At 44.4% G+C, this 27725-nt stretch overlaps 1 protein-coding gene across 2 annotated transcripts in view; it reads left to right on the top strand.

Annotated features, from left to right (window-relative positions):
- The window catches only part of GREB1 (growth regulating estrogen receptor binding 1), a 275504-nt gene that overhangs the window by 127028 nt on the left and 120751 nt on the right, over positions 1 to 27725 (top strand). For both annotated transcript variants that reach the window (XM_063915401.1, XM_063915399.1), the window contains 7 exons: positions 1039 to 1236; positions 2646 to 2826; positions 5674 to 5866; positions 6513 to 6649; positions 7588 to 7927; positions 12085 to 12200; positions 15910 to 16109. In XM_063915401.1, coding sequence (XP_063771471.1) covers positions 1039 to 1236; positions 2646 to 2826; positions 5674 to 5866; positions 6513 to 6649; positions 7588 to 7927; positions 12085 to 12200; positions 15910 to 16109 — 1365 coding nt within the window. The remainder of the gene's footprint in view (positions 1 to 1038; positions 1237 to 2645; positions 2827 to 5673; positions 5867 to 6512; positions 6650 to 7587; positions 7928 to 12084; positions 12201 to 15909; positions 16110 to 27725) is intronic.

Below are 27725 nucleotides of genomic sequence, written 5' to 3'. Positions count from 1 at the left end.
GTGACCTTCTCTTTTAATGACACCTAAGATAAAGACAGACATGGCAAATGTAAGATTGTAAGTGTATGGGAAAATATATATACAGTAATGGTGATGTATACCTGCAATATAGCAAAAATAACACAAATAACACAAAAATTTATACTTAGTCCCTTTTCGAGTAGGAAGTGTTGAAATGACAATTATATATTTTTTCCATAGTACAAACATAACCCCTGTGTCTCAATGGGCATCACTTTTCCTTAATACGCCACATTTTCTCATATCACCACTAGGTGGCAGTAGCATACTATTAAGTAAAACTAGGATTGTATTGACTTGTGTTGTCCAGAAATAGTTCAATCATTTCAGTAATTGTTTTATTTAATTAATTAATGGGCCTGATTCTCAGTCAGACGCAAAGCACCCACAAGTGTGGAAGTCTGCAGCAGCCATAGTTACTACCTAATTCTAATGCAGATACTGAATGCATCCGTCTGTGGTAGCATCTGTGCGGCTTCATGTGTATGTCTCGCACGAATCGCACAAACCACTGTCTGTCTGTCCGCAGCCGTCACCATTAATATTGCCACTTGTACCCATCCCGTTCTGAAGGGGTGATTCAGACCTGATCGCTGCTGTACGTTTTCCCAGGGGCCGCCAGCATCAGGAAGTAGAGTACTGCTCAGAGCGACTGCACTACAACAGCAATACTGGCTGCAGGGTTCTGTTCCAGCCCCGCTAGCCAGATGCAAGGACCACAGGGCAGCGACAGTGTATCTGGCTAGGTTCCTCCACCCTGGGTGATGGCACCGCTTGCACACCCTTAGTTACTGCCCTAGTTCATACACTCAGTAATGTCCATTTCATGGCTAAGCCTGCTCAAGATCTGACTCATATGGAGCTCCTTGCTTTGTGTGATACATATGCGCAGTGCACTTGCGTCTTACCTAGAATCGGGCCCTTTATCGTCATTAATTTCATCTTTAGACCAGTATATTATTGCACAAGACAAGCATATGACAATCTCACACAGGTGCGTGTTCTCTGTACATGCAGGTTATAATGCGGATTGGCACCAGATCCACCCCTCGCAGCTGGCCGTGGCACAGAAGCTGTTGTCTCACGTTTGCTCCATCGCTGACTCCAGCACCCAGAACCTGGACCTGGGCTCTTTTGAGAAAGTGGATTTTCTCATCAGCGTTCCCCCGTCAGAGGTCACTTACCAGCAGACGCTGGCTTATGTCTGGAGTTCAGGTATGGCATGGTCATATTTTCATATTCTAAAAAGGGACTTATTACACTGATCAACACTCATTTCATTGTCAATCGTATTAGAGCTATTTTGGGATAACGTTGCTGATTCTGAATATGACATTGGTTTTGCTGGATTGCCTCTATTTTTTTTATTTTCTTTTATACATGAATGAGAAACAAGAAAAACACAACAGACAACACGAACCTCTCAACTGCCAACTGACAGTGGGCCTAATTCAGACACAGCGATCGCAGTCTGAATCACTTTGTGAAGTGCGCACGTGCAGCGGCCGCACTGCGCGTGCGCACCCTGGGAGCCCAGTGAGATGCTATCAGCATCTCTGGGTTGCGATCGCCTCTTCCTGATTAACAGGCAGAGGGGGTCGCGGGGCAGGAGAGGGGAGTGCCAACGGCGTTAGAATGCCGTTGGCGGGGCGCGGTCCGGACAACGGAGGCGTCCGGACCGTTGTCGGGGCGGGCCGCGTCAGCTGCATGATGGGAGCTATTCACCAGGTGCAAAAGCATTGCCGCTGTGTGATGCTTTGGTACCTGTGTGGAGGAAGGGGTAGGGCCTGACGTGCGGTGCAGACTAGCCCTGTTCTGGGCGTCCCCCCGCATGTCAGAGTGAATGATTGTAGATGTGCTAAATTTAGCACATCTTCGATCAGATCTGAATTACCCCCTATGTCCGATCACTTATATACATAGGGGAATATTGTGAGTAAACACCTACAATATTCATGTATCTCACCTCCTAGAATGTCCCGGTAGATTCCCATATGCATACGTTATGGCTAAGTTCCCTATTAATTGAGCGTATCCATTATCTCAAGAACTAGAGGCAATTTGATAAAGGTACTTTCATTTTTGAATTCAGCGACCCCAAAATACCCTAAATTCATTCAAATTTATTTTTTATTTTGTTGAGCTTTGTTATACATTGTTTGAGAATATGCTGGCACGGGATCGGTATGAGTTACCGATGGATGGGATGCCGGCGGTCAGTATACTGACAGCACCATCCCGTCCATCAGAATCGTGACAGACCCCCATTTATTCCCTAACCCTAACGCTCCCCGCTTGGTGCCTAACCCTTACCCTCCCCGCTGCCTAAACCTAACCCTCCCCGCTTGGTGCCTAACCCTAACCTCCCTTTCTATGTGCCTAACCCACCCTTCCCGGTCCCTAACCTTAACCCTAACCCCTCTTCTGCTGCCTAAACCTAACCTTCCATCCCCCCCCCCCCGGTAGGACGGAAGCGTGTCCTGCTGTCACTGACCACATGCAAGACTGGGGTGTGTTTGTCACAGAAGAAGCCCATGAGCAGATGTGTAAGCCATGGCCTGTAAGTTTCCCTAGATATACTGTAATACGGTAAGTGACTGTTTTGTGTTGTCCTATACACACAGGCGTTCTCCTAGAGCTCGGCTTAGAGAAGAGTCAGCTCACTAAGCAGTTTATGGAGCAATACGTCATGAAGCTGGACGCCGACTCTCCCAGGAAATTTAAGGCATTTCTGCAAAAAGCATCCGAGAACCCACACACGCTGTTTGTCCTCGTTCATGACCACGCTCATTGGGATCTCACCAGGTTACTCTTTATTCGGAAATCAATGTCCCTCTTTGTGTCTTCCTACACGGTCAAGTCACATTATTATGACCACCTCCTACATTTGACGTTGGCAGCGCGTAGCCCATGAGGTACGTCACGTTCGTGCGCTGGGTTGGTGGGTGTATAAGGTGTGTGATAGGCCATCTGCACACATATTACTTGTTGCTGTCATGGGTCATTTATCCGAGTTGCAAAAAGGGATGATTGCTGGCGGTTTTTCTGAAACAAATGGCACCATTGCGAATAGCCGACATGGAAACTGCAGAGCACCACATGCCATTGATGTGAGACGTGAACGTTGGCTAGGAAGGTGCGTGAGGGCCAACTGACACGCTACAGTGGAGCAGCTCACCGTCAGAATGAACCTGGGGGCGACCAGACGTGTCTAAAACAACAGTTCAGCCCGTCTAGCTGCTGTCCGTGCTGCACACGGCGGTTACTCTGACTATCAGCTGGTGGTCATAATAATGTGACTCGACCGTGTATAATCCTTAAGAATATAAGCTCTTGCAAGCAGGGCCACCTTCCTTTTGTATTCTCTATGTAATTCTCTATGTCATTATGCATAAATTGTTATAGGTTTCATCCCTATGTGCGGCACTACGGAACCCTTGTGGTGCCATATAAATGACCAATAATTATAATGTCCAATAGAAAATACATTTAGGAAACTCATTTTTTTTTCATTACCAAAAAACAAACATACTGTAACTCGTAGCAACCAGCTAGCATTTCCGTTACTTCAACAGTCAAATCTAACTGTCTACCCATTTACACGGCTATTTCTTTAGTATTTGATATATTGCTTTGGTTCCTAGTATTCGGTTTGAATGCTTGGTGTGTTTTAAGCCCATTAGTGCGAGTTATCTGACATCCGGGTTGGACTGGCCCACAGGACTAAAGGGAAAATCCCCAGTGGGCCCCACTGCCTGAGGGCCCCACTACTTTCTTTAATGTCAGGTTCCAGACTCTGCACTTATATTATACATTGTTACTCTATTATTGGGTCAGTTACATGGCCTTTTATGGCTGAACAAGTCTCTGTGGTAATGCACGGCCCATGATTGAGGGGCGTGGCACTCTTTAAGCATGGCCCCCCTATATCTGCATTCCCCTGGAGGCCCCTTCATGCCCCAGACTGACACTGCCTGACATTATAGTCTAGTCCAGTGGTTTCCAAACTTTTTTGAATCACGGCGCCCTAGAATATCAGAATTTTTTTTCACGGCACCCCTAGGCCAAAAACTTCTTATTGAGAAATTTAGAAAGACATATTACATTAAGTAGATTGCGTTTATATGTCATCCTTAGGGTCAGTTGTGTGGTGAGGGACAAGATTTGGCACCCCTAGGCCAAAAACTTCTTATTGAGAAATTTAGAAAGACATATTACATTAAGTAGATCGCGTTTATATGTCATCCTTAGGGTCAGTTGTGTGGTGAGGGACAAGATTTGGCACCCCTAGGCCAAAAACTTCTTATTGAGAAATTTAGAAAGACATATTACATTAAGTAGATCGCGTTTATATGTCATCCTTAGGGTCAGTTGTGTGGTGAGGGACAAGATTTGCTTCTATTTGGCCACATATTTTGTGACTGGCAGCCACCAGCACTGGTTTTACCTATTATATTGACCATGAATAATTAGAATTGTCCTGGACCACCAACCCAGGGCACCCCTGCAAGTGTCCCGAGGCACCCCAGGGAGCCACGGCACACAGTTTGGGAACCTCTGGTCTAGTCACATTGCGTAAATCTGATATTCCTGTGACAGGGCAGAACTACAGTATATAAATGTGTCAAATCACAGATATTAGTGGGTATCCTTACTAAAGTGCGGGTTTATAGAAGTGGAGATGTTGCCCATAGCAACCAATCAGGTTCTACCTATCATTTATATAGCACCTTCTAAAAGAAAATAGCTAAAATTTTATTGGTTAACACCTCCACTTCTATCAACCCGCACTTTAGTAAATATACCCCTAGGACTGGGACCCCTTACTTTATATTTGCAGGGAAGGACCTCTTGTCTTTCTCGGGACTACTGCACTTTTGGAAAAATGGGGTGTAATGTGTAATGTGTCAGTAAAAAAAAAAGTCACTGGCCAAATTAATTTAAAATGATGAAATAAAGAATATTGGTGAAATGTATAAATCCTGATTAAGCTTTATGGTTTTGGTATGTAAAGATTAAACTTTTTATTCATACTGCCCACACCAGCAGAGAGAGACAAATGTATTAGATGGCGTTTTACCTGACTTATCTCTATATTGGCATTTATCTGGCTCTCCAGTTGTTATTACATCTCCCAGCATGCTCTGCTATCGGTTGGCTGCTGATTGCTTGTCCCTAGTATAATATTCTTTGGGTGGAATTCAATTGTTTGAAAAGTCGGTTGGGTGTCTGTTTTTTCCTGTCTATTAGATAGGAAAAAAACAGACTCCCAACTGACTTTTCAAAGAATTGAATACCTCTCATATACACAATTCATGTACAGCACTAGCTAATATACTGTAGTAGACAGACCTGTAAAGCATTTAGATATACTGCATGCTCGTTGCTCTTTTCTATTTTTAAATAAAAAGGAATCTGTTTTGATGGTCATAAATGGTCATAAAGACATTGGAAATAAAAGGACTTATACTGTCGTCACTAAGCAGCCTTCAAGGGCCTTGGACACGTTCCCCACATTAGATCAACACATTAGAATTTATCATTACTTCCCTGCATCACCCGCATTGGATTCCCTTATAGTGAATACGTACAGTACTCCAGGTTTCTATCAATTGTCATTGTGTCTGTGTCTTGTTTTATTTTTTATGGCAGCTCCGTATGCAGTTCGTATCCACAGAACGAGGCCTCCATCGGGATCGTTGATAGGCTATTGAACTGCAGGGAGGTAAAGGACTCGCCCAATATTTTGGTTCTTCACGTGACCTCCTGCCCCTACGCCCTGCAGACCCAGAACACTCGCATCAGCCCCTACAATGAGATCCACTGGCCTTCATCATACAGTCATGTAGGTATTGTATAACGCAGCCACGCAGCACCTGTACTACTGCTCAGGGATTACATGGGGTGGTCACGGGCAAACCCGAATTCTGTTTTGGAACAAAACTGTGTGGGACCCATCTAGAGATTTGACCAGTCTCAATAGAGTGTTATAGAAACATACACTGTATTATAAAGACTGGTTCTGTAGTCTGTAGCTGCCAGCCATTTGCTTTCATTGTTTTAAGCTGCACTTGAAACGCGTCAGCTACAACCTGTATCAATGGGGATGGTGTTTCATTTACTAAGGTGTGCTGGCCTCTTCCATAACTGGCCAGGGCAAGCTGGGTTCTGTACTGGGCAAGCTGGCCCTGTAAGAGTATAGTGCACTCTCTTCCGCTGAGTTGCAGGTTCTGTCATGGGTGAATGGGGCTACAGAGGAGCAAGTCACGGGACACACACTCAAATAGATTTAAGAGAATAGTCAAGCAATGTGATGGTCTTGAACCTTTTTATTACATGTTCTCTACTTGAAAACCATTTAGTCAAAACAGATATAGTTTTGTGTATACAAAGGAGACCAACAAGACTGCGGGTACAGCAGTATGTCAGAGTGTGCATGTTTGGTGTGACGGATATCAGGTACACCGTATGCTTTGGTCTGGTTCCTGCAGGGAATGGAGGCGTACCATGGAAACAGGAAGTACTTTGGCCTGTCGCAGTACATCGAATCCACACTCTCCGGGCACACTCTTCCTCTTCTGCGCCATGACAGCTCGTTTGAAGCCATTGCGCTGGCATTAGGAAAAAGGTATCTGTGCTACATCAATAGTATTTTTGATTTATATCAATTTATAAAGTGCATGGAAACAATCAACTTGATTTCGTGACATGGTTTAAGCAATAAATATGACTAAAGTATTGTGTTATTTTACATACATAGAAGGTTTTTGTTTCTAAAATAGGTGCACAAGGGTGGTAACCTTTAGCAACCATTTAAATTCCTTCTAATTTTTTTTAGAATGTAAATGACACTGGTTGCTATAGGTTACTGCTTTCATGTTTGTAAATAATCCCCAGAGGGTTATAGAGAAAGCTGCAAGCATTGCCAAGCCGCTTCAGCAGGGGTGTTCAACATGGGGCCCGTCCGCTGTTTTGGAACTACACATTTCAGCCTTTCTGCCTTAGTTTTTCTATTGTGGAATGCTAAAACAGTGGCAGGGCATGCTGGCATATGTAGTTCCACAACAGCTGGAGTGCTGCATGTTGAGCACCCCTGCCGCTACAAAATAGCACATATTGTGAGATTTTAGACAGCCTAGATTGTAAGCGTGGGAGCAGCGTCATCTTACCGCTCTGCCTGTGTTGTAATAACGTGTTTACTGCCAATAGGAAAGCTTTGCAAAGTATATTGCCTCGGTATAGCAATAAAAGGACTAGTAATCAGGTCACCTTCACCTGTAATAATGTATATTCTTGTATTGCATTTGTAGCATGCTCAGCTGGTCTCTGAGATTGTACTCTGCTGCAGAATATGACAGTATTATAGAAATATTTAGTATAATAATATATTTAGATAAGGGCGTATCTATATTACTGGGCAGATCAGTTTTTGTAGTTCAGAAAGCTGCCGCTTGTGGTTCTCTTATTATTTGTTCTCAGGGTATTGCTTTTCAGTAAGCTTTCTAAGTACATTACTTAACTGACCTCAATCCCTTGCTATAGTACATTTCATTTTATTTGTGTTAGGTTTCCCATACTGCACAGCGCTGTGATCCGGACCTTCCTTCTCATCCAACATTACTCCTCCGCCCTGATGGCAGTGTCTGGTCTGTCTCAGATGAAGAGTTACACCTCAGTGGAAACGGTTGAGATTGTTCAGAACCTGCTGAGCTCCCCCAAGCAGTGTGCCAGCAGCCATGGACCCATGGTTCTCTTAAGGATCCCTTGCATTCCGCTGGCCACATTAGCTTACGAGCGCCTCTGTCATGTTAGAGAGCGACTCGGATTGCAGCATCGATTTGAAGTTGTATTGGGGGCGGCCAACTCGACAGTCACTATCGGGAAGCACTTTGTGGACCAGCTGAAGGTACCAGTGTAATTACTCTAGATCTCTGTAGTCCTAGTCTTTGTATTGAGTCATTGTGGACCAGCTGAAGGTACCAGTGTAACTACTCTAGATCTCTGTAGTCCTAGTCTTTGTATTGCGTCATTGTGGACCAGCTGAAGGTACCAGTGTAATTACTCTAGATCTCTGTAGTCCTAGTCTTTGTATTGCGTCATTGTGGACCAGCTGAAGGTACCAGTGTAATTACTCTAGATCTCTGTAGTCCTAGTCGTTGTATTGCGTCATTGTGGACCAGCTGAAGGTATCAGTGTAATTACTCTAGATCTCTGTAGTCCTAGTCGTTGTATTGAGTCATTGTGGACCAGCTGAAGGTACCAGTGTAATTACTCTAGATCTCTGTAGTCCTAGTCGTTGTATTGCGTCATTGTGGACCAGCTGAAGGTACCAGTGTAATTACTCTAGATCTCTGTAGTCCTAGTTTTTGTATTGCGTCATTGTGGACCAACTGAAGGTACCAGTGTAATTACTCTAGATCTCTGTAGTCCTAGTCGTTGTATTGCGTCATTGTGGACCAGCTGAAGGTACCAGTGTAATTACTCTAGATCTCTGTAGTCCTAGTCGTTGTATTGCGTCATTGTGGACCAGCTGAAGGTACCAGTGTAATTACTCTAGATCTCTGTAGTCCTAGTCTTTGTATTGTGTCATTGTGGACCAGCTGAAGGTACCAGTGTAACTACTCTAGATCTCTGTAGTCCTAGTCATTGTATTGAGTCATTGTAGACCAGCTGAAGGTACCAGTGTAATTACTGTAGATCACTGTAGTCCTAGTCATTGTATTGAGTCATTGTAGACCAGCTGAAGGTACCAGTGTAATTACTGTAGATCACTGTAGCCCTAATCTTTGTATTGAGTCATTGTGGACCAGCTGAAGGTACCAGTGTAATTACTGTATATCTCTGTAGTCCTAGTCTTTGTATTGAGTCATTGTTTAAAACTCCTTATGTGTTTTTAAATTATCCATATGATTAAAATTTAAAGGGGGACTGAAGTTTTACAGGTGCAGCACCAGAGTGGGCCCTGGGCAAAGGCCATATGGGTGAATGCCTAGGGCGTGGTTTCTCCAGGGAGGCACCCATCAGGCATCGAGTCCAGCCCTCACATCACCCAGAACACATTGACAAGGCTGTGCTAGAATATGTTGATGTTCAGAATGTCGACTTTTACTATCAGAAAGTCGCTATTGTCCTGGATGTGGACATTCAGTATTTTGGGGTGGTATTCATGTGACCGGCGGTCAGCAGACCGATGGTCACATGACTTCCCCCAAAATACCGCCACCTCACTATCCCGATGGTCGGCATGCCGACCAACAGGGACTATTTCCACTCATGAGTGTCCACAACACACATAGAGTGGGAATAGAACCCGTGGCGACCTGTGGTCGCCACCGAGCCCACAGCGTGGCAAGCGCAGCGAGCCCACATGGGGCTTGCTGCACTCGCCCCTCCCCGCCGGGATACCGGCGTCGGTATGCTGCCGGGATCCCGGCGTTGGTATGCTGACTGGGGGTCAGCAGACCATCGATCAGCCATACTACACCCGTATTTTGACATGTATGGCATATCGACATGTCAAGTGTTGACATTCATAATGTGTACACATTGCAAGATTGTTGGCATTTGGCACGTTGACCAGGTGGTTTCCCATAAGTCTGGTAACTAAAACCAATCCCTGACTGAAGTCTAACCCTAACCTAAAACCTAGTGTTGGCATTGTGCCTGTCGATATTCACAATGTTGACATTATGTCATGTTGACCTCCCTTCCACATTCTGGTGTCCACACTCTGAGTTTCGACATTCTGAACGTATTCCCATTGACAGCTGTAGCCGACAGCAGATGTGACCTCTCAGCAGTTTAATACACCTATGGTAGCGGCAGAGCTGTGAGTCAGGGACATTCACTTCTTACTAGATACAGACAAAACCTACCCAACTCTAGTAAATGGGGATAAGGAATTTCATACGTAGCTTATACAAGAAATCAGCAGGATAATACCGCTGATATGTTTAAAGACAATAAATTACATTTGGAAATTCCAAACAATCTATCTTAAAATAAGAATAAATAGTATTGCAGTAAGGACATTTAGTAGTCCAGGGCACCCACTTGGCACAAACTCAAGCCTCACCTACTGTAACATATTTTATTATAATACACAATATTATATATTAATATCTTGTAAAATATAACATTATATTGATTATATTGGGAGATAAGTGATGTCACACACACAGAGGCGTCACTAGGGTTGGTGTCACCCGGTGTGGTAACTCATGGTGTCACCCCCATGGACCTCCTCCCGTATCACACCACATGGAATCCTTATTAATGTCATAATTCAGGAGGCAGTCAATTGACCGTCGGACAGGATCCCAGCGGCCAATATACCGATGGCGGAATCCCATCACCCGCTGCAATACCGGCTGGTTTCCCCACTTGGGTGGTGGTCCACGTAACCACCTGAAGGGGAAGGCCCGAAGCATGGTGAGCACAGCGAGCTTGCGAGGGGACATGCTGCGCTCGATGCCGGGATCCCGGCTGTTGAGCTCTCGGCGTCGGTCTCCTGATCGCGGGGATCTCTTACTGATCCCCATAATTCCTGTATATCACTGAATGCAATGGCAATAGCAGTGACATAAAACAGCTAACAAAATTAATATTATACCTTTATATCCTTTGTTTCCCAAGGAAGGGGCATGACCACACAATAGTACCCCCAATTCAAATTACAGTACAGGGTAGCACAATCTTATTCACATTACACTGCACATGATGTCACTTATACACATTACATCACACAGTAGTACCCCTTATACATGTTATGCTGCACAATAGTACCGAAAGTGGCAGGTGGTGACTGAGGAGTCAATAGGTGACAAAGTGGTAGATGGTGACAGGGAGAAGGTGACAGAGTGTCAGTGGATGATGGGAGTTGCAGACAGGCAGAGGCAGTGGGTGACTGGGTAGTCAATGGGTGAGAGGAAGAGGAAGATGGGAGGCAGAGGGTAACAGCGAGAGAGTCTGTGTGTGATGAAGAGGCAGGCAGTGACAGGTAGAGATGAAAGGAAGAGGCAGTGGGTGACAAGGGAAAGGCAGTGGGTGAAATCGGGAAGCAGAGGGTGACAGGGAGTGGCATAGGGTGACAGTGGTAGACAGCGAGAGTCATAGGGTGACAGGGGAAAGCAGACGGTGACAGCGGAGTGGTGACAGTGAGAGGCAAAGGATGATAGGGAGAGGCAGCGGGTGACTGGGGAAAGGTAGTGGGTGACTGGGGAGAGACTGTTGGTGACAATGACAGTGTTCTCACCAGAATATGTTTGAATCTGGCGGCATTATGAAGTACAGTAGGTGTGAAGGGGAGCAGGGTGGGGAGGGGTGTACCTGATGTCTGTGGTGGCATCAGGTCTCAGGGGTCCCTGGGGCCATGTTTGCCTTCACAGATATTATTGGGGTCTCAGGGGGCAGCAGGATGCGTGTGTGAGCAGGAACATAATCTGCTGCTGTGGCTGGGGACAGAGCGGGACTCCCTCCAGCAGCTACACTGGTAGAGCAGATGCAGGAGAGGAGATGATTTACAATACTAGTTATGCTTACTTCTGCATCGTCTCAGTGTGTTGGATTCATTTGTGCAGGCAGGGCTGTTCTTCATTTATCCGCGATCGTATCACCGCCTCCCCCTCAGCGCACGTCTAGTCCCCGGCTGGCACTCAGGAAGCAGAGAGGAGGAGCCGGGGAGTGGTAACAGGGGAGGTCCGCATTGCTTCTCCTCCTGACCTCAGTGGCTCCGTCCTCCTAACCCAGGGTCCACTCCTATCACGGGCGGCTGACAGAGCGGCAGCCGCAGCGTAATTAATCTGATTGTGATTGACCAGCACAAGCTCCGCCACTAGGGGTGCGGGTGTGCGGCTCGTTTTGGTGTCACCCCATTGAACGGTGACACCCGGGAGCGGGCCGCACCCCCCTCTTGACGCCACTGCACACACATAACTTTTAAAAGTGTTGGCCTATATGGTCAAAGAACTTCTCAATGACTTCTAAATACCCTTATATTTACAGTACTGGTTCATTATGCCCAATGTATGGACAGATTATAATTGGAATATAATTATTTGGCAGGTCTGGCAAAAGAAGGAAGATGAAGACTGGCAGCCACGGACATACCTAGAACTTGAGGGCCTGCCGTGTATTCTGATATGCAGTGGAACGGATCCTCTTGGCGAATCTTTACCAAGGTGAGCCGAAGATTAATATAGAGGCAATTTATCACTGACACAACGAGAGTGCCATACACACTGCAGTTTCTTCTGGCTTTAGGTTATTTTAGTTGGGATTGGATTGGAATTCAGGTTTTATCATGACTACATCTATGTGTCTAGTCATCGTGTGATCATTTTGTGATCATTGAGATATGACTGTTTGAAAGGACATATATCAATCCTTCTAAAAAGGACAAGTGGAGGTTTGCTCACAGTCAGATTCTACCTATCATTTATCTAGTACACTCCATAAAATGCTGGCTAGAATTTGATTGGTTGCTTTAAGTGTAGCTTAACCACGCAGGTGCGGCAGCCATTACCAGTCTCTCCTGATAAATTTTGGGAAATGTAGCCCATAGGTTACAACGGGCTAATGCCATCTTCAGTTGCCATTAGTTGCCAGGACCAAACTATGTAATGCACCACGTTCTGGAGCTTGGTAAATCTGACAGCTTTGTAGCCCTCATAGAAAGCTATGGGGGCTACTGTTGCTGTAGGAAATAGGGGGACGGCGGCAGATATCGGAGATATTTGCTGCAGTCCCTTCCTGGTACATTTGAGGAATTTTTTTTTTTTATTCTTTTTATTAAAACACAAGAGTTTACAACATTGGAGTTATATACATATTACAATACATAATTTCAGTTCATTCGGATGCATACATGAATTCCAAAATGACATTACACATTTTCAATATAAGGCATACAATACATAGTATAGACAGCATAGTAATATAACAGCATAGGGGGTAATTCCAAGTTGATCGCAGCAGGATTTTTGATAGCAATTGGGCAAAACCATGTGCACTGCAGGGGAGGCAGATATAATATGTGCAGAGAGAGTTAGATTTGGGTGTGGTGTGTTCAATCTGCAATCTAATTTGCAGTGGAAAAATAAAGCAGCCAGTATTTACCCTGCACAGAAATAAAATAACCCACCCAAATCTAACTCTTTCTGCACATGTTATATCTGCCTCCCCTGCAGTGCACATGGTTTTGCCCAATTGCTATCAAAAATCCTGCTGCGATCAACTTGGAATTACCCCCATAATGCGTACCTTTAGCAAGAAAGCATAGTCTAAAAGTGCATTACTACAGCTCTTATCCATAGCCTTTTTCTATTTAGCCGAGTTCATCTATCAGAGCGTAGGAGCCTAATATCCTAATCTATCCCATCGAGCCAGACTAGGTAGTAATATTAATTGGCTGGTCTCCAGCTATAATCTGCGTAACGTACCAGTGCGTATTCTTAATAGAGGCATGAATTTTACGTCTCACGTCTAATTGTAAAGAGGCAATGTAACTTTCCCACGTATCCATAAAATTCATTATCCGCCTATCTCCATCCATTCCATATTAAAAGCATGAAAAAGTTTTTCTTTGAAGAGATTCAGTGATGGGGGGTTCACATCGATCCAAGGGCCTATTACAGACTTTATCGTAGCAGCAAATTTGTTAGCAGATCGGCAAAACCATGTGCACTGCAGGGGGGGCAGATATAACATTTGCAGAGAGAGTTAGATTTGCGTGGGTTCTTTTGTTTCTGTGCAGGGTAAATATTGTCTGCTTTATTTTTACACTGCAATTTAGATTTTGGTTTGAACTCACCCCACCCAAATCTAACTCTCTCTGCACATGTTATATCTGCCCCCCCTGCAGTGCACATGGTTTTGCCCAACTGGTAACAAATTTGCTGCTTCGATCAACTCTGAATTAGGCCCCATGTCTGCAAGATTGGTTTGCGTGCCACTGCACTTATGAGTAATAATAATTTCTTACACCCTCTTGCCACTCACTGCCCCTCTGGCAGTATACAAAACAACGCCAAGTATCAGTGAGTGGAACATAATTCACCAGTTGAACTGATGCATAATTCCGTACTTGTAACCAAAATCGCCGCATGAAGGTGCAACCCCCCCGGAAGTAGTGATATGTATCGGCTTTTGAGGAAAGGCAACGATGGCAAGACGAAGAAGTGCACATCCCTGCCAGACATTGTCTATGGGGAGAGAAATATGCTTTATGTAAAATATTCAGGAACACTTCCTGATACTGAATTGCCGGCAGTAATTGCTTTCAGTAAATCTCCACAAGACAAAGAAGGAATAGCCTGCATCCAAACCAACATTCCTGTACGCGCAGTGGCGTCACAAGGCAGGTGCGGGGGGTGCGGCCCGCACTTGGGTGTGACGCCTGGAGGAGGGTGACACCAAATGTCAGCTCCTCCGCACTGACAGGAACCAGGTGCTGCAGTGAGAAAGTCTCCTACAGCACCCGGCTCCTGTCACAGAAGAGGAGCCGACAGCGGACGGAGACTGGCTCTGGGGGAAGCCCAGCATCTCCGGAGATGCTGTCACGCCCCCAGAGTGACGATTCCGGGATCCCAGCGAAGTCACGCCCCCTAAATACAAGGCCACGCCCCCTTTTGCCACGATCACGGCAGGAGATCAGGGGCGCGCACCGGGTGTCACCACACCCGGTGACGCCTCTGTGTACGCGTCTCCTCATGTTCTGAGGACACAAAGTAGAATAATGGATGGAGATAGCTCGTCTATATTTGAGGGGTTCTTAATACTTGCAGGTATCAGATATTTTTGGGGAATATCCTGCATATATTATTTGATGAATAGTCCCATAGTCTTGTGAGAACAGGATAATAACCCGAGACCAAGAGCTTTATCCATGCTCACCACATTGGTATACTGAGCGAACTAGTGATGATCATTGGTAGGTTAACCAATGATGGCCATCTATCGTCAATGGTCAACTATTGATGGGGAGCCATTGATGGTTTTGCCCAACGATGGTCATCCCTGCTCTATTATTCACCAGGTTGCAGGCCAATGAGAGGTGGGGGCGGAGCTAGGCTCTGGGCCCCAGTGTCGGGGAGAAAAAAAATGGAGGCATGTTGCCGCAGTTTAGGGGAAGGGAAAAGACCAGGGATCTCCATCGTTGGACAGAGATTTCCTGGCCTCTGTGACAGGTGTGACCATGGGTGCCGCAAACTGCCCGATTGTAAATCGATGATTTGATGCTGCATCCTAGGATGCAGGTCAGATCACTACTGCAGCAGGAGGAGGCGTCTGCTTGTAACAGATGCCTCCTGCTGCAACACCATACAGTTGCTATCCAAGAAGCAGCAGCGATAGCTAATCCAGCCACATCTGAATTATTTATTTATTATCCTTTATTTATATGGCGCCACAAGGGTTCCGCAGCGCCCAATTACAGAGTACATAAACAAATAATCAAACAGGAAAACAGCAACTTACAGTTGATGACAGTATAGGACAAGTACAGGGTAAATAAACATAGTTACATCAGCAGATGACACTGGAATAAGTATTAGGTGGCAGAAGACTGACGGAATTGGTGCAGTTGAAGAATATTAAAGTAAGAAAAAGCACATGAGGGAAGAGGGCCCTGCTCGTGAGAGCTTACATTCTGAATCAGGCCCAGTATGCAGCGAGACAGCTGGAAAATATATTACCTTGATGCTGCTGGGCCTCTGTGATCTACTGCTGATTCATCTTGTTTTTTATCTGTGCAGAACAGAATACAATGCAATTGAAGGTAAGGTGTAAAGTGTGGTACATTTATCAGTGCCATAGAGTACTGTACAGCTAATTTCCCAGTGACCAGTCCTGATCAATACCCAAAGTCACTGTTTTTTTCTGTATTTGCAGATCCTTAAGATACTGTGACCTCCGTCTAGTACAGTTCAGTACCTGGGAGAGAACGACAGTGGAACAAGAGTTGGGATTTGCTTCATGTTTTATTAATACAACATTATCTCAGGACAGAGGATTGGGCAGGAGTACGATGGACAGCGACCCAGACAAGCAAAACAGCACCGACAATGAGGATGAGGAGATGGGGATAGACGGTATGATAAGAGTTGTATCTGACGCTCTCTGGTGGAACTGCTGGATTATATGCTGTTTTAGGTTATGTGCATGTTGTATGGAAAAAAAAGGATTCTCTAGTGTCAGACCCGTTTACATGCATCTATTGTGATAAAAACGCTAGTAAAAACCATGTGATACACATACACTGGTGGGAATCTGAAGTGAACCACAGCAACAAATCAGCATTTAGTTTTAATCTGTTGTTTGCTAGTCAGTGTAAGCATGTGTCTGATTGGTTGCTGTACTTAAGTGCACATTTCGACCCTAAATGCAGTGTTAATAAATAATCCCTTGTGACTCTCTAGTCAGCCGCCATGTTGCCCTCTTTCCCTAGACTTGAGATCTCTTTTGCACTGGACTGAACAAATTCCAGGGGCCAGTTAGTCCATAAACAAAACAAAAAAATCATTGCTTGTGCCTAATTTTTGGAAATAATTACTAATAATTCTAATAGATGTATATCTTCCATGGCTCCTTTTATGTTCCTGTTGTTGGTGCATTTATTTCACTGACTGGCTCCTGAATTGTACAGTACTGTTAGCCTGTGTGCATCCCTTTTACCCCCTATCTCTTTATGTTCTTCTCTCCCTCACTTTCCCATCTCTCTAAAATAACACCTTGAATTCTGAGAACCGAATCTTAAGCTGAAAAAGCAAATAAAATAATAAGAAAAAAATATATATTTAAAGATAAGAAGTAGTGATAATATATTTTCTCTAATGTCCTAGTGGATGCTGGGGACTCCGTAAGGACCATGGGAATAGACGGGCTCCGCAGGAGACATGGGCACTTTAAGAAAGAATTTAGATTCTGGTGTGCTCTGGCTCCTCCCTCTATGTCCCTCCACCAGACCTCAGTTTGAATCTGTGCCCGGACGAGCTGGGTGCTGTTCAGTGAGCTCTCCTGAGCTTGCTGTAAGAAAGCATTTTGTTAGGTTTTTTATTTTCAGGGAGCTCTGCTGGCAACAGACTCCCTGCATCGTGGGACAGAGGGGAGAGAAGCAGCCCTACTCTCTGAAGATAGGTCCTGCTTCTTAGGCTACTGGACACCATTAGCTCCAGAGGGATCGTACACAGGATCTCACCCTCGTCGTCCGATCCCAGAGCCGCGCCGCCGTCCCCCTCGCAGAGCCGGAAGACAGAAGCCGGGTGAGCATAAGAAGCAAGAAGACTTCGAAATCGGCGGCAGAAGACTCTAGTCTTCACTGAGGTAGCGCACAGCACTGCAGCTGTGCGCCATTGCTCCCACACACACCTCACATACTCCGGTCACTGTAAGGGTGCAGGGCGCAGGGGGGGGCGCCCTGGGCAGCGTTTGGGACCTCTTTGGCAAAAGTTTAGCATATATACAGTTGGGCACTGTATATATGTATGAGCCCCCGCCAAGAAAATGTATATTTAAGCGGGACAGAAGCCCGCCGTCGAGGGGGTGGGGCTTCTTCCTCAGCACTCACCAGCGCCATGTTTTTCTCCACAGCACCGCTGAGTGGAAGCTCCCCAGCCTCTCCCCTGCAGATACACGGTAGAAGAGGGTAAAAAGAGAGGGGGGGCACATTATTAGGCGCAAAAATCATTATAAACAGCAGCTACTGGGTTAACATTAAGTTACTGTGTTATTCCTGGGTTAATAGCGCTGGGGTGTGTGCTGGCATACTCTCTCTCTGTCTCTCCAAAGGGCCTTGTGGGGGAATTGTCTTCAGATGAGCATTCCCTGAGTGTGTGGTGGGTCGGTACGTGTGTGTCGACATGTCTGAGGTAAAAGGCTCCCCTAAGGAGGAGATGGAGCAAATATGTGTGTGAGGGGTGTCTCCGTCGACAACGCCGACACCTGTTTGGATATGTGTAATTAAGTGCTAAGGTGAATTTATTGCACAAAAGATTAGAGAACAGACAGGGAATCTACCCATGTCTGTCCCTATGTCGCAGAGACCGTCAGAGTCTCTCAATGCTCACTATCCAAAATAATAGACACTGATATCGACACGGAGTCTGACTTCAGTGTCGACTACGATAATGCAAAGTTACAGCCAAAATGGCAGGAAAGTATTCAATACAGGTTGAGTATCCCTTATCCAAAATGCTTGGGACCAGAGGTATTTTGGATATCGGATTTTTCCGTATTTTGGAATAATTGCATACCATAATGAGATATCATGGTGATGGGACCTAAATATAAGCACAGAATGCATTTATGTTACATATACACCTTATACACACAGCCTGAAGGTAATTTTAGACAATATTTTTATAACTTTGTGCATTAAACAAAGTGTGTGTACATTCACACAATTCATTTATGTTTCGTATACACCTTATACACACAGCCTAAAGGTCATTTAATACAATATTTTTAATAACTTTGTATATTTAGCAAAGATTGTGTACATTGAGCCATCAAAAAACAAAGGTTTCACTATCTCACTCTCACTCAAAAAAGTCTGTATTTCGGAGTATTCCGTATTTCGGAATATTTGGATATGGGATACTCAACTAGAGATGAGCGCCGGAAATTTTTCGGGTTTTGTGTTTTGGTTTTGGGTTCGGTTCCGCGGCCGTGTTTTGGGTTCGAACGCGTTTTGGCAAAACCTAACCGAATTTTTTTTGTCGGATTCGGGTGTGTTTTGGATTCGGGTGTTTTTTTCCAAAAAACCTAAAAAACAGCTTAAATCATAGAATTTGGGGGTCATTTTGATCCCAAAGTATTATTAACCTCAAAAACCATCATTTCCACTCATTTTCAGTCTATTCTGAATACCTCACACCTCACAATATTATTTTTAGTCCTAAAATTTGCACCGAGGTCGCTGGATGACTAAGCTAAGTGACCCTAGTGGCCGACACAAACACCTGGCCCATCTAGGAGTGGCACTGCAGTGTCACGCAGGATGTCCCTTCCAAAAAACCCTCCCCAAACAGCACATGACGCAAAGAAAAAAAGAGGCGCAATGAGGTAGCTGTGTGAGTAAGATTAGCGACCCTAGTGGCCGACACAAACACCGGGCCCATCTAGGAGTGGCACTGCAGTGTCACGCAGGATGTCCCTTCCAAAAAACCCTCCCCAAACAGCACATGACGCAAAGAAAAAAAGAGGCGCAATGAGGTAGCTGTGTGAGTAAGATAAGCGACCCTAGTGGCCGACACAAACACCGGGCCCATCTAGGAGTGGCACTGCAGTGTCACGCAGGATGTCCCTTCCAAAAAACACTCCCCAAACAGCACATGACGCAAAGAAAAAAAGAGGCGCAATGAGGTAGCTGACTGTGTGAGTAAGATTAGCGACCCTAGTGGCCGACACAAACACCGGGCCCATCTAGGAGTGGCACTGCAGTGTCACGCAGGATGTCCCTTCCAAAAAACCCTCCCCAAACAGCACATGACGCAAAGAAAAAAAGAGGCGCAATGAGGTAGCTGTGTGAGTAAGATAAGCGACCCTAGTGGCCGACACAAACACCGGGCCCATCTAGGAGTGGCACTGCAGTGTCACGCAGGATGTCCCTTCCAAAAAACACTCCCCAAACAGCACATGACGCAAAGAAAAAAAGAGGCGCAATGAGGTAGCTGTGTGAGTAAGATAAGCGACCCTAGTGGCCGACACAAACACCGGGCCCATCTAGGAGTGGCACTGCAGTGTCACGCAGGATGGCCCTTCCAAAAAACACTCCCCAAACAGCACATGACGCAAAGAAAAATTAAAGAAAAAAGAGGTGCAAGATGGAATTGTCCTTGGGCCCTCCCACCCACCCTTATGTTGTATAAACAGGACATGCACACTTTAACCAACCCATCATTTCAGTGACAGGGTCTGCCACACGACTGTGACTGATATGACGGGTTGGTTTGGACCCCCACCAAAAAAGAAGCAATTAATCTCTCCTTGCACAAACTGGCTCTACAGAGGCAAGATGTCCACCTCATCATCATCCTCCGATATATCACCGTGTACATCCCCCTCCTCACAGATTATCAATTCGTCCCCACTGGAATCCACCATCTCAGCTCCCTGTGTACTTTGTGGAGGCAATTGCTGCTGGTCAATGTCTCCGCGGAGGAATTGATTATAATTAATTTTAATGAACATCATCTTCTCCACATTTTCTGGATGTAACCTCGTACGCCGATTGCTGACAAGGTGAGCGGCGGCACTAAACACTCTTTCGGAGTACACACTTGTGGGAGGGCAACTTAGGTAGAATAAAGCCAGTTTGTGCAAGGGCCTCCAAATTGCCTCTTTTTCCTGCCAGTATAAGTACGGACTGTGTGACGTGCCTACTTGGATGCGGTCACTCATATAATCCTCCACCATTCTTTCAATGTTGAGAGAATCATATGCAGTGACAGTAGACGACATGTCCGTAATCGTTGTCAGGTCCTTCAGTCCGGACCAGATGTCAGCATCAGCAGTCGCTCCAGACTGCCCTGCATCACCGCCAGCGGGTGGGCTCGGAATTCTGAGCCTTTTCCTCGCACCCCCAGTTGCGGGAGAATGTGAAGGAGGAGATGTTGACAGGTCGCGTTCCGCTTGACTTGACAATTTTCTCACCAGCAGGTCTTTCAACCCCAGCAGACTTGTGTCTGCCGGAAAGAGAGATCCAAGGTAGGCTTTAAATCTAGGATCGAGCACGGTGGCCAAAATGTAGTGCTCTGATTTCAACAGATTGACCACCCGTGAATCCTTGTTAAGCGAATTAAGGGCTCCATCCACAAGTCCCACATGCCTAGCGGAATCGCTCCGTGTTAGCTCCTCCTTCAATGTCTCCAGCTTCTTCTGCAAAAGCCTGATGAGGGGAATGACCTGACTCAGGCTGGCAGTGTCTGAACTGACTTCACGTGTGGCAAGTTCAAAGGGCATCAGAACCTTGCACAACGTTGAAATCATTCTCCACTGCGCTTGAGACAGGTGCATTCCACCTCCTATATCGTGCTTAATTGTATAGGCTTGAATGGCCTTTTGCTGCTCCTCCAACCTCTGAAGCATATAGAGGGTTGAATTCCACCTCGTTACCACTTCTTGCTTCAGATGATGGCAGGGCAGGTTCAGTAGTTTTTGGTGGTGCTCCAGTCTTCTGTACGTGGTGCCTGTACGCCGAAAGTGTCCCGCAATTCTTCTGGCCACCGACAGCATCTCTTGCACGCCCCTGTCGTTTTTTAAAAAATTCTGCACCACCAAATTCAAGGTATGTGCAAAACATGGGACGTGCTGGAATTTGCCCATATTTAATGCACACACAATATTGCTGGCGTTGTCCGATGCCACAAATCCACAGGAGAGTCCAATTGGGGTAAGCCATTCCGCGATGATCTTCCTCAGTTGCCGTAAGAGGTTTTCAGCTGTGTGCGTATTCTGGAAACCGGTGATACAAAGCGTAGCCTGCCTAGGAAAGAGTTGGCGTTTGCGAGATGCTGCTACTGGTGCCGCCGCTGCTGTTCTTGCGGCGGGAGTCCATACATCTACCCAGTGGGCTGTCACAGTCATATAGTCCTGACCCTGCCCTGCTCCACTTGTCCACATGTCCGTGGTTAAGTGGACATTGGGTACAGCTGCATTTTTTAGGACACTGGTGACTCTTTTTCTGAGGTCTGTGTACATTTTCGGTATCGCCTGCCTAGAGAAATGGAACCTAGATGGTATTTGGTACCGGGGACACAGTACCTCCAACAAGTCTCTAGTTGGCTCTGCAGTAATGATGGATACCGGAACCACGTTTCTCACCACCCAGGATGCCAAGGCCTCAGTTATCCGCTTTGCAGTAGGATGACTGCTGTGATATTTCATCTTCCTCGCAAAGGACTGTTGAACAGTCAATTGCTTACTGGAAGTAGTACAAGTGGGCTTACGACTTCCCCTCTGGGATGACCATCGACTCCCAGCAGCAACAACAGCAGCGCCAGCAGCAGTAGGCGTTACACGCAAGGATGCATCGGAGGAATCCCAGGCAGGAGAGGACTCGTCAGAATTGCCAGTGACATGGCCTGCAGGACTATTGGCATTCCTGGGGAAGGAGGAAATTGACACTGAGGGAGTTGGTGGGGTGGTTTGCGTGAGCTTGGTTACAAGAGGAAGGGATTTACTGGTCAGTGGACTGCTTCCGCTGTCGCCCAAAGTTTTTGAACCTGTCACTGACTTATTATGAATGCGCTGCAGGTGACGTATAAGGGAGGATGTTCCGAGGTGGTTAACGTCCTTACCCCTACTTATTACAGCTTGACAAAGGCAACACACGGCTTGACACCTGTTGTCCGCATTTCTGTTGAAATACTTCCACACCGAAGAGCTGATTTTTTTGGTATTTTCACCAGGCATGTCAGTGGCCATATTCCTCCCACGGACAACAGGTGTCTCCCCGGGTGCCTGACTTAAACAAACCACCTCACCATCAGAATCCTCCTGGTCAATTTCCTCCCCAGCGCCAGCAACACCCATATCCTCCTCATCCTGGTGTACTTCAACACTGACATCTTCAATCTGACTATCAGGAACTGGACTGCGGGTGCTCCTTCCAGCACTTGCAGGGGGCGTGCAAATGGTGGAAGGCGCATGCTCTTCACGTCCAGTGTTGGGAAGGTCAGGCATCGCAACCGACACAATTGGACTCTCCTTGTGGATTTGGGATTTCGAAGAACGCACAGTTCTTTGCGGTGCTTTTGCCAGCTTGAGTCTTTTCAGTTTTCTAGCGAGAGGCTGAGTGCTTCCATCCTCATGTGAAGCTGAACCACTAGCCATGAACATAGGCCAGGGCCTCAGCCGTTCCTTGCCACTCCGTGTGGTAAATGGCATATTGGCAAGTTTACGCTTCTCCTCCGACAATTTTATTTTAGGTTTTGGAGTCCTTTTTTTACTGATATTTGGTGTTTTGGATTTGACATGCTCTGTACTATGACATTGGGCATCGGCCTTGGCAGACGACGTTGCTGGCATTTCATCGTCTCGGCCATGACTAGTGGCAGCAGCTTCAGCACGAGGTGGAAGTGGATCTTGATCTTTCCCTAATTTTGGAACCTCAACATTTTTGTTCTCCATATTTTAATAGGCACAACTAAAAGGCACCTCAGGTAAACAATGGAGATGGATGGATACTAGTATACAATTATGGATGGACTGCCGAGTGCCGACACAGAGGTAGCTACAGCCGTGGACTACCGTACTGTACTGTGTCTGCTGCTAATATACAAAGATATAGGGGAGAAAAGAATCTCCAGTGGTATGCCAATCCCACTCTCCCGGCGCTACTCAATACACTTCTATAAATTTATATGAAAAATATATTGTTGGTATAAGTATATTTTATATGAATAAACAGCAGCGTGTGTTTTGAGACTTGGTTAGGGTCTCTAGCATAAACAAAGTGATATGGATCTAGAAAACATCGCGCTGTTAAAGATAAAAATAATATAATAAAGTAGGATAAAATTCAGAAATGAAGAGGCTGTAAAGTTGTCAGAAATGAGGTTGGGAGACTGTTTATAAACAATAAAATACTTTTTATTTTAAGCCAAATACTCCACCATCAAAATAAAACATATATATAAAAAAAAATTATGCGAGCATCAGTCATTTATTACTTATGAAGCATTCCAGGAACTATAAATATGTAAACGTAGTAACAGCTCAAATGAACCTGCTATATTGTATTTAAGTAAATACCACGTGTCCTTATAAAGACAATGTGTATCAGATTATGATCCTTTGCAAGATCCACACGGGCTTAACAGAAGGCTTTACGTGCCGGCATCCCGGCTGTAGTGATTAATTCAGAGTTCATTTCAAGTTTAATAGTTACCGCCTGTGGCTGTCACAGTTGTGACTAGGATCGTCCTTCCTTTCCCGGTGGTGAGGCCGTCACCGCCCCGGGTGATGGGCTCCGAGTGTTCGTGGATGCAGCCCCCAGCTAGCCTGCTGTCAATGTGCTGCAGCGTGATTGTGATCGGCAGACAATTTAGCAAGCAGGTGGAATGGCAATAGGGAGGTATTTGCTGTAATAGCGCGGCCGTAGAATCCCTATGAATACTTTCAAGAGCCAGTTCGGTTTATCCCGGTGGATCAATGCACTGCTGGATGTCCAATAGCGTCAACGCGTTTCGTCCCACAATGCCTTGGGACTTCCTCAAGACTGCCATTTAGTTGGAGTGTTCCTTATTTATATAGCCAGCAATGATCAGTAATTAGTTAATTAATTGATTTCAGCTGTTTGCAACAAATTGGTTTTAAAACCACACATAGTCTCTATGTTTCTATATAGGTCAGTATCTCTCCTTTATTTAATTCCTGATGCTGATAAACATATCACACAGTTAAAAATCAATATTTAGCATAAATAGTACATAATTATATATAAAAAAAGCAGAAAAAAGGTCTCCCAACCTTAAACTCTAGTAATTTAAACCTTGCACAAGGCATTTAAATCTTTAGTATATCTCAGCTGAATAGAGTTTCACACAATCAGGTGTTGAAGCTGATATATGCTGCCACAATTCTCTATTTACAAAGGGTAAATATCAGAGGGGAAAAAAAGAAAAAGAAAAAAGAAAGAAGGGTAATAATAGTTATAAAAATTATATATATGTATATAAATATATACACATAAATAAATAAATAAACCCAGTCTTCTTAGTTATAATTCTATATAATATATACCAAAAGATCAAAATTATAATAAAATCAAATAAATTGAATCATTAAACCTTCATCCGGATGGCTTATATATTTTCTTTTCTATTTTTCTCTTTTATCTAGAGGTACTACAATATACACAACTTGTAATTTGAAAACATACATATATGGAAAGCGTTACACAGTTTTTTATATGAGAAAAATGTATTGCTGGAGAGGAAGAGTTTACTGTTAATGATTTTATTCTTAATGAAATAATAAGGAATAGAGTGGGATGGTACCACAGGGAAGAGGGAACAGTTAAGGGGAGGGAGAGGTGAAATCGGGAATGGTGGGGGGGGGGGGGGAAGGGGGGGGGGCAAATGGGGAGGGGGAGGAGGAAATGAGGGAAGGGGGAGGGGGGAGGAAAGGAGAGTTAGATTGAGGAACCAGATAGTAGAGAGGATATTTCAAAACTACTTTTATCTCGGTGCGTCTATTCAATATTTAGTACTTAATGTTTATGCCAGACTCTATCTATATGTACATTCAATCATCAAGACATGTATAGTCAAGTGCTTCATTTAGACCTTTCGGTGTGAGAGTCTCTAGTTTAAAAATCCAGGAAGATTCACCTATACATAGTTGTCTAAATCTATTTCCACCTCTTTTTGTATTTACAGGTTGAGTCTCCCTTATCCAAAATGCTTGGGACCAGAAGTATTTTGGATATCGGATTTTTCCGTATTTTGGAATAATTGCACACCATAATGAGATATCATGGTGATGGGACCTAAGTCTAAGCACAGAATGCATTTATGTTACATATACACCTTATACACACAGCCTGAAGGTCATTTTAGCCAATATTTATTATAACTTTGTGCATTAAAAAAAGTGTGTGTACATTCACACAATTCATTTATGTTTCATATACACCTTATACACACAGCCTGAAGGTCATTTAATACAATATTTTTAATAACTTTGTGTATTAAACAAAGTTTGTGTACATTGAGCCATCAGAAAACAAAGGTTTCACTATCTCAATCTCACTTAAAAAAGTCCGTATTTCGGAATATTCCGTATTTCGGAATATTTGGATATGGGATACTCAACCTGTATAAATCTTTCCACTGCTACAATGGACAGACCCATGGGGTTTCCTCCATGGTGTCTCGCAAAATGACGCGAAACACTATGAGTCATTTTCTTATTTATAATGTTGCATCTATGTTCCCTAAATCTGTTCTTTATACTTCTGGTAGTCCTTCCAACATACTGTAGGGAACATGGACATTGAAGGACGTATACACAATAGGTAGATTCACAGTTGATATATTGTTTTATATCAAAAGTGTCCCCATTTGAACTTGAAGTTATACTAGTGGTTTTATTCAGCATGAATTTACACGTTAAACAGATAGTTTTATTACATCTATATGAACCCACCATTTTAGTTTTCAACCAGTTCTTTGGATTTTCAGTTTCTTCTACAGATTTTAACATGCTTGGGGCTAGTAAATTCCCCAGGTTGGTGTTCTTTTTAAATACCACTGCCGGTTTTTTTCCTATTACGTTCCTCAAAATAGGATCTTGTTCTAATAGCACAAAGTTATTACATACAATCTTCTTAATTTCTTTTGATTTATTGTTAAATTTCGATAAAAAAAGGATGTTTTCACATTCTTCTTTCTTTTGACTAAGGGTTTCAACCTCTCCTATATTGATTGTGGATGTTTCCATTCTTGAGCCGAACGTCGTTCCTAAGGAGATTTTTTCAGAGGGTTGCATGCTTAGTAGATCTTTTCTGCATATTTTCTTTGCATACTTTCTAGCGTTGTCTAAAAGATTATCAGGATAACCTCTTCTCTTAAAATGCCCTAACATAATTTCCATTTGTGAATGAAAATCTTCATCCCCTGCACAGTTTCTTCTAAGGCGCACTATCTGATTTTTTGGAATGTTTTTAATCCACGGTCTGTGGTGACTACTCATGTAATGTAGATAATTAAATGCTCCCACTGGTTTCATATGATTGGATGGGATAATAATATTATCCCTAGCAGAGAGTGCAATGTCAAAAGCACAGCAATTACATTATTTTATAATAAGACACTAACTGACTTTAAAACTATATGTGAAAATAAAAGTAAAAATAAGAATAAAAATGACAATAATAAAAGTAAAAACAAAAAGAAATACTATCCAATGTCCTTTAAAAACAATCTAACTAAACAGGAGAGAAAGGCATTGAAAGAATTGAAAGATATCAATGCCTTGGTTATAAAACCGGCTGATAAGGGGGGTGGGATCATTATACAAGATCGCTCAGATTATATTATGGAAGCGGAGAGACAGCTGTGTGATGAAGTACATTATAAAAGTCTACCTGGGGATCCCTCCGCCTCCTATCAGGCGGAATATGGAGACCTATTGATAAGGGCCCGAGCAGAGGGTGCAATCACAGAGGACGAATACAAATTTTTGGTGTGTCCCCATCCTATCACTCCCATTTTTTATCATTTACCTAAAATTCACAAATCACTTACTTCACCTCCTGGGCGTCCTATTATTTCAGGTATTGGGTCCCTCACTTCTAATTTATCACGATTTGTGGACGCTCATTTACAGGGTCACGTCAGCAATTTGAATTCTCATATTAAGGATACAAAACACTTTTTACAGAACATTTCAGAGATTTGTTGGACAGAGGGGTGGGCATTTATGACCCTCGATGTCCAGGCTTTATACACCAATATCCCGCACAAAGCAGGGATAGAAACAGCAAGCCATTATCTAAATGAAGATCTAAGTATAACACAAGAGAGACGTGACTTTGTAACTGAAGCTATACTTTTCATTTTGACACATAATTATTTTTTGTTTAATAACACATATTATTTACAGACACTGGGGACGGCCATGGGGACCAGATTCGCACCGAGCTTTGCGGATCTCTATATGGGCCGCCTTGAGGAGCGGTTGATTTGGGGCGGTCCATACAG

The sequence above is a fragment of the Pseudophryne corroboree genome, chromosome 4, assembly GCF_028390025.1.
Source record: "Pseudophryne corroboree isolate aPseCor3 chromosome 4, aPseCor3.hap2, whole genome shotgun sequence".
NCBI classification, from domain to species: domain Eukaryota; kingdom Metazoa; phylum Chordata; class Amphibia; order Anura; family Myobatrachidae; genus Pseudophryne; species Pseudophryne corroboree.
This window is presented reverse-complemented; position numbering and strand designations above follow the sequence as displayed.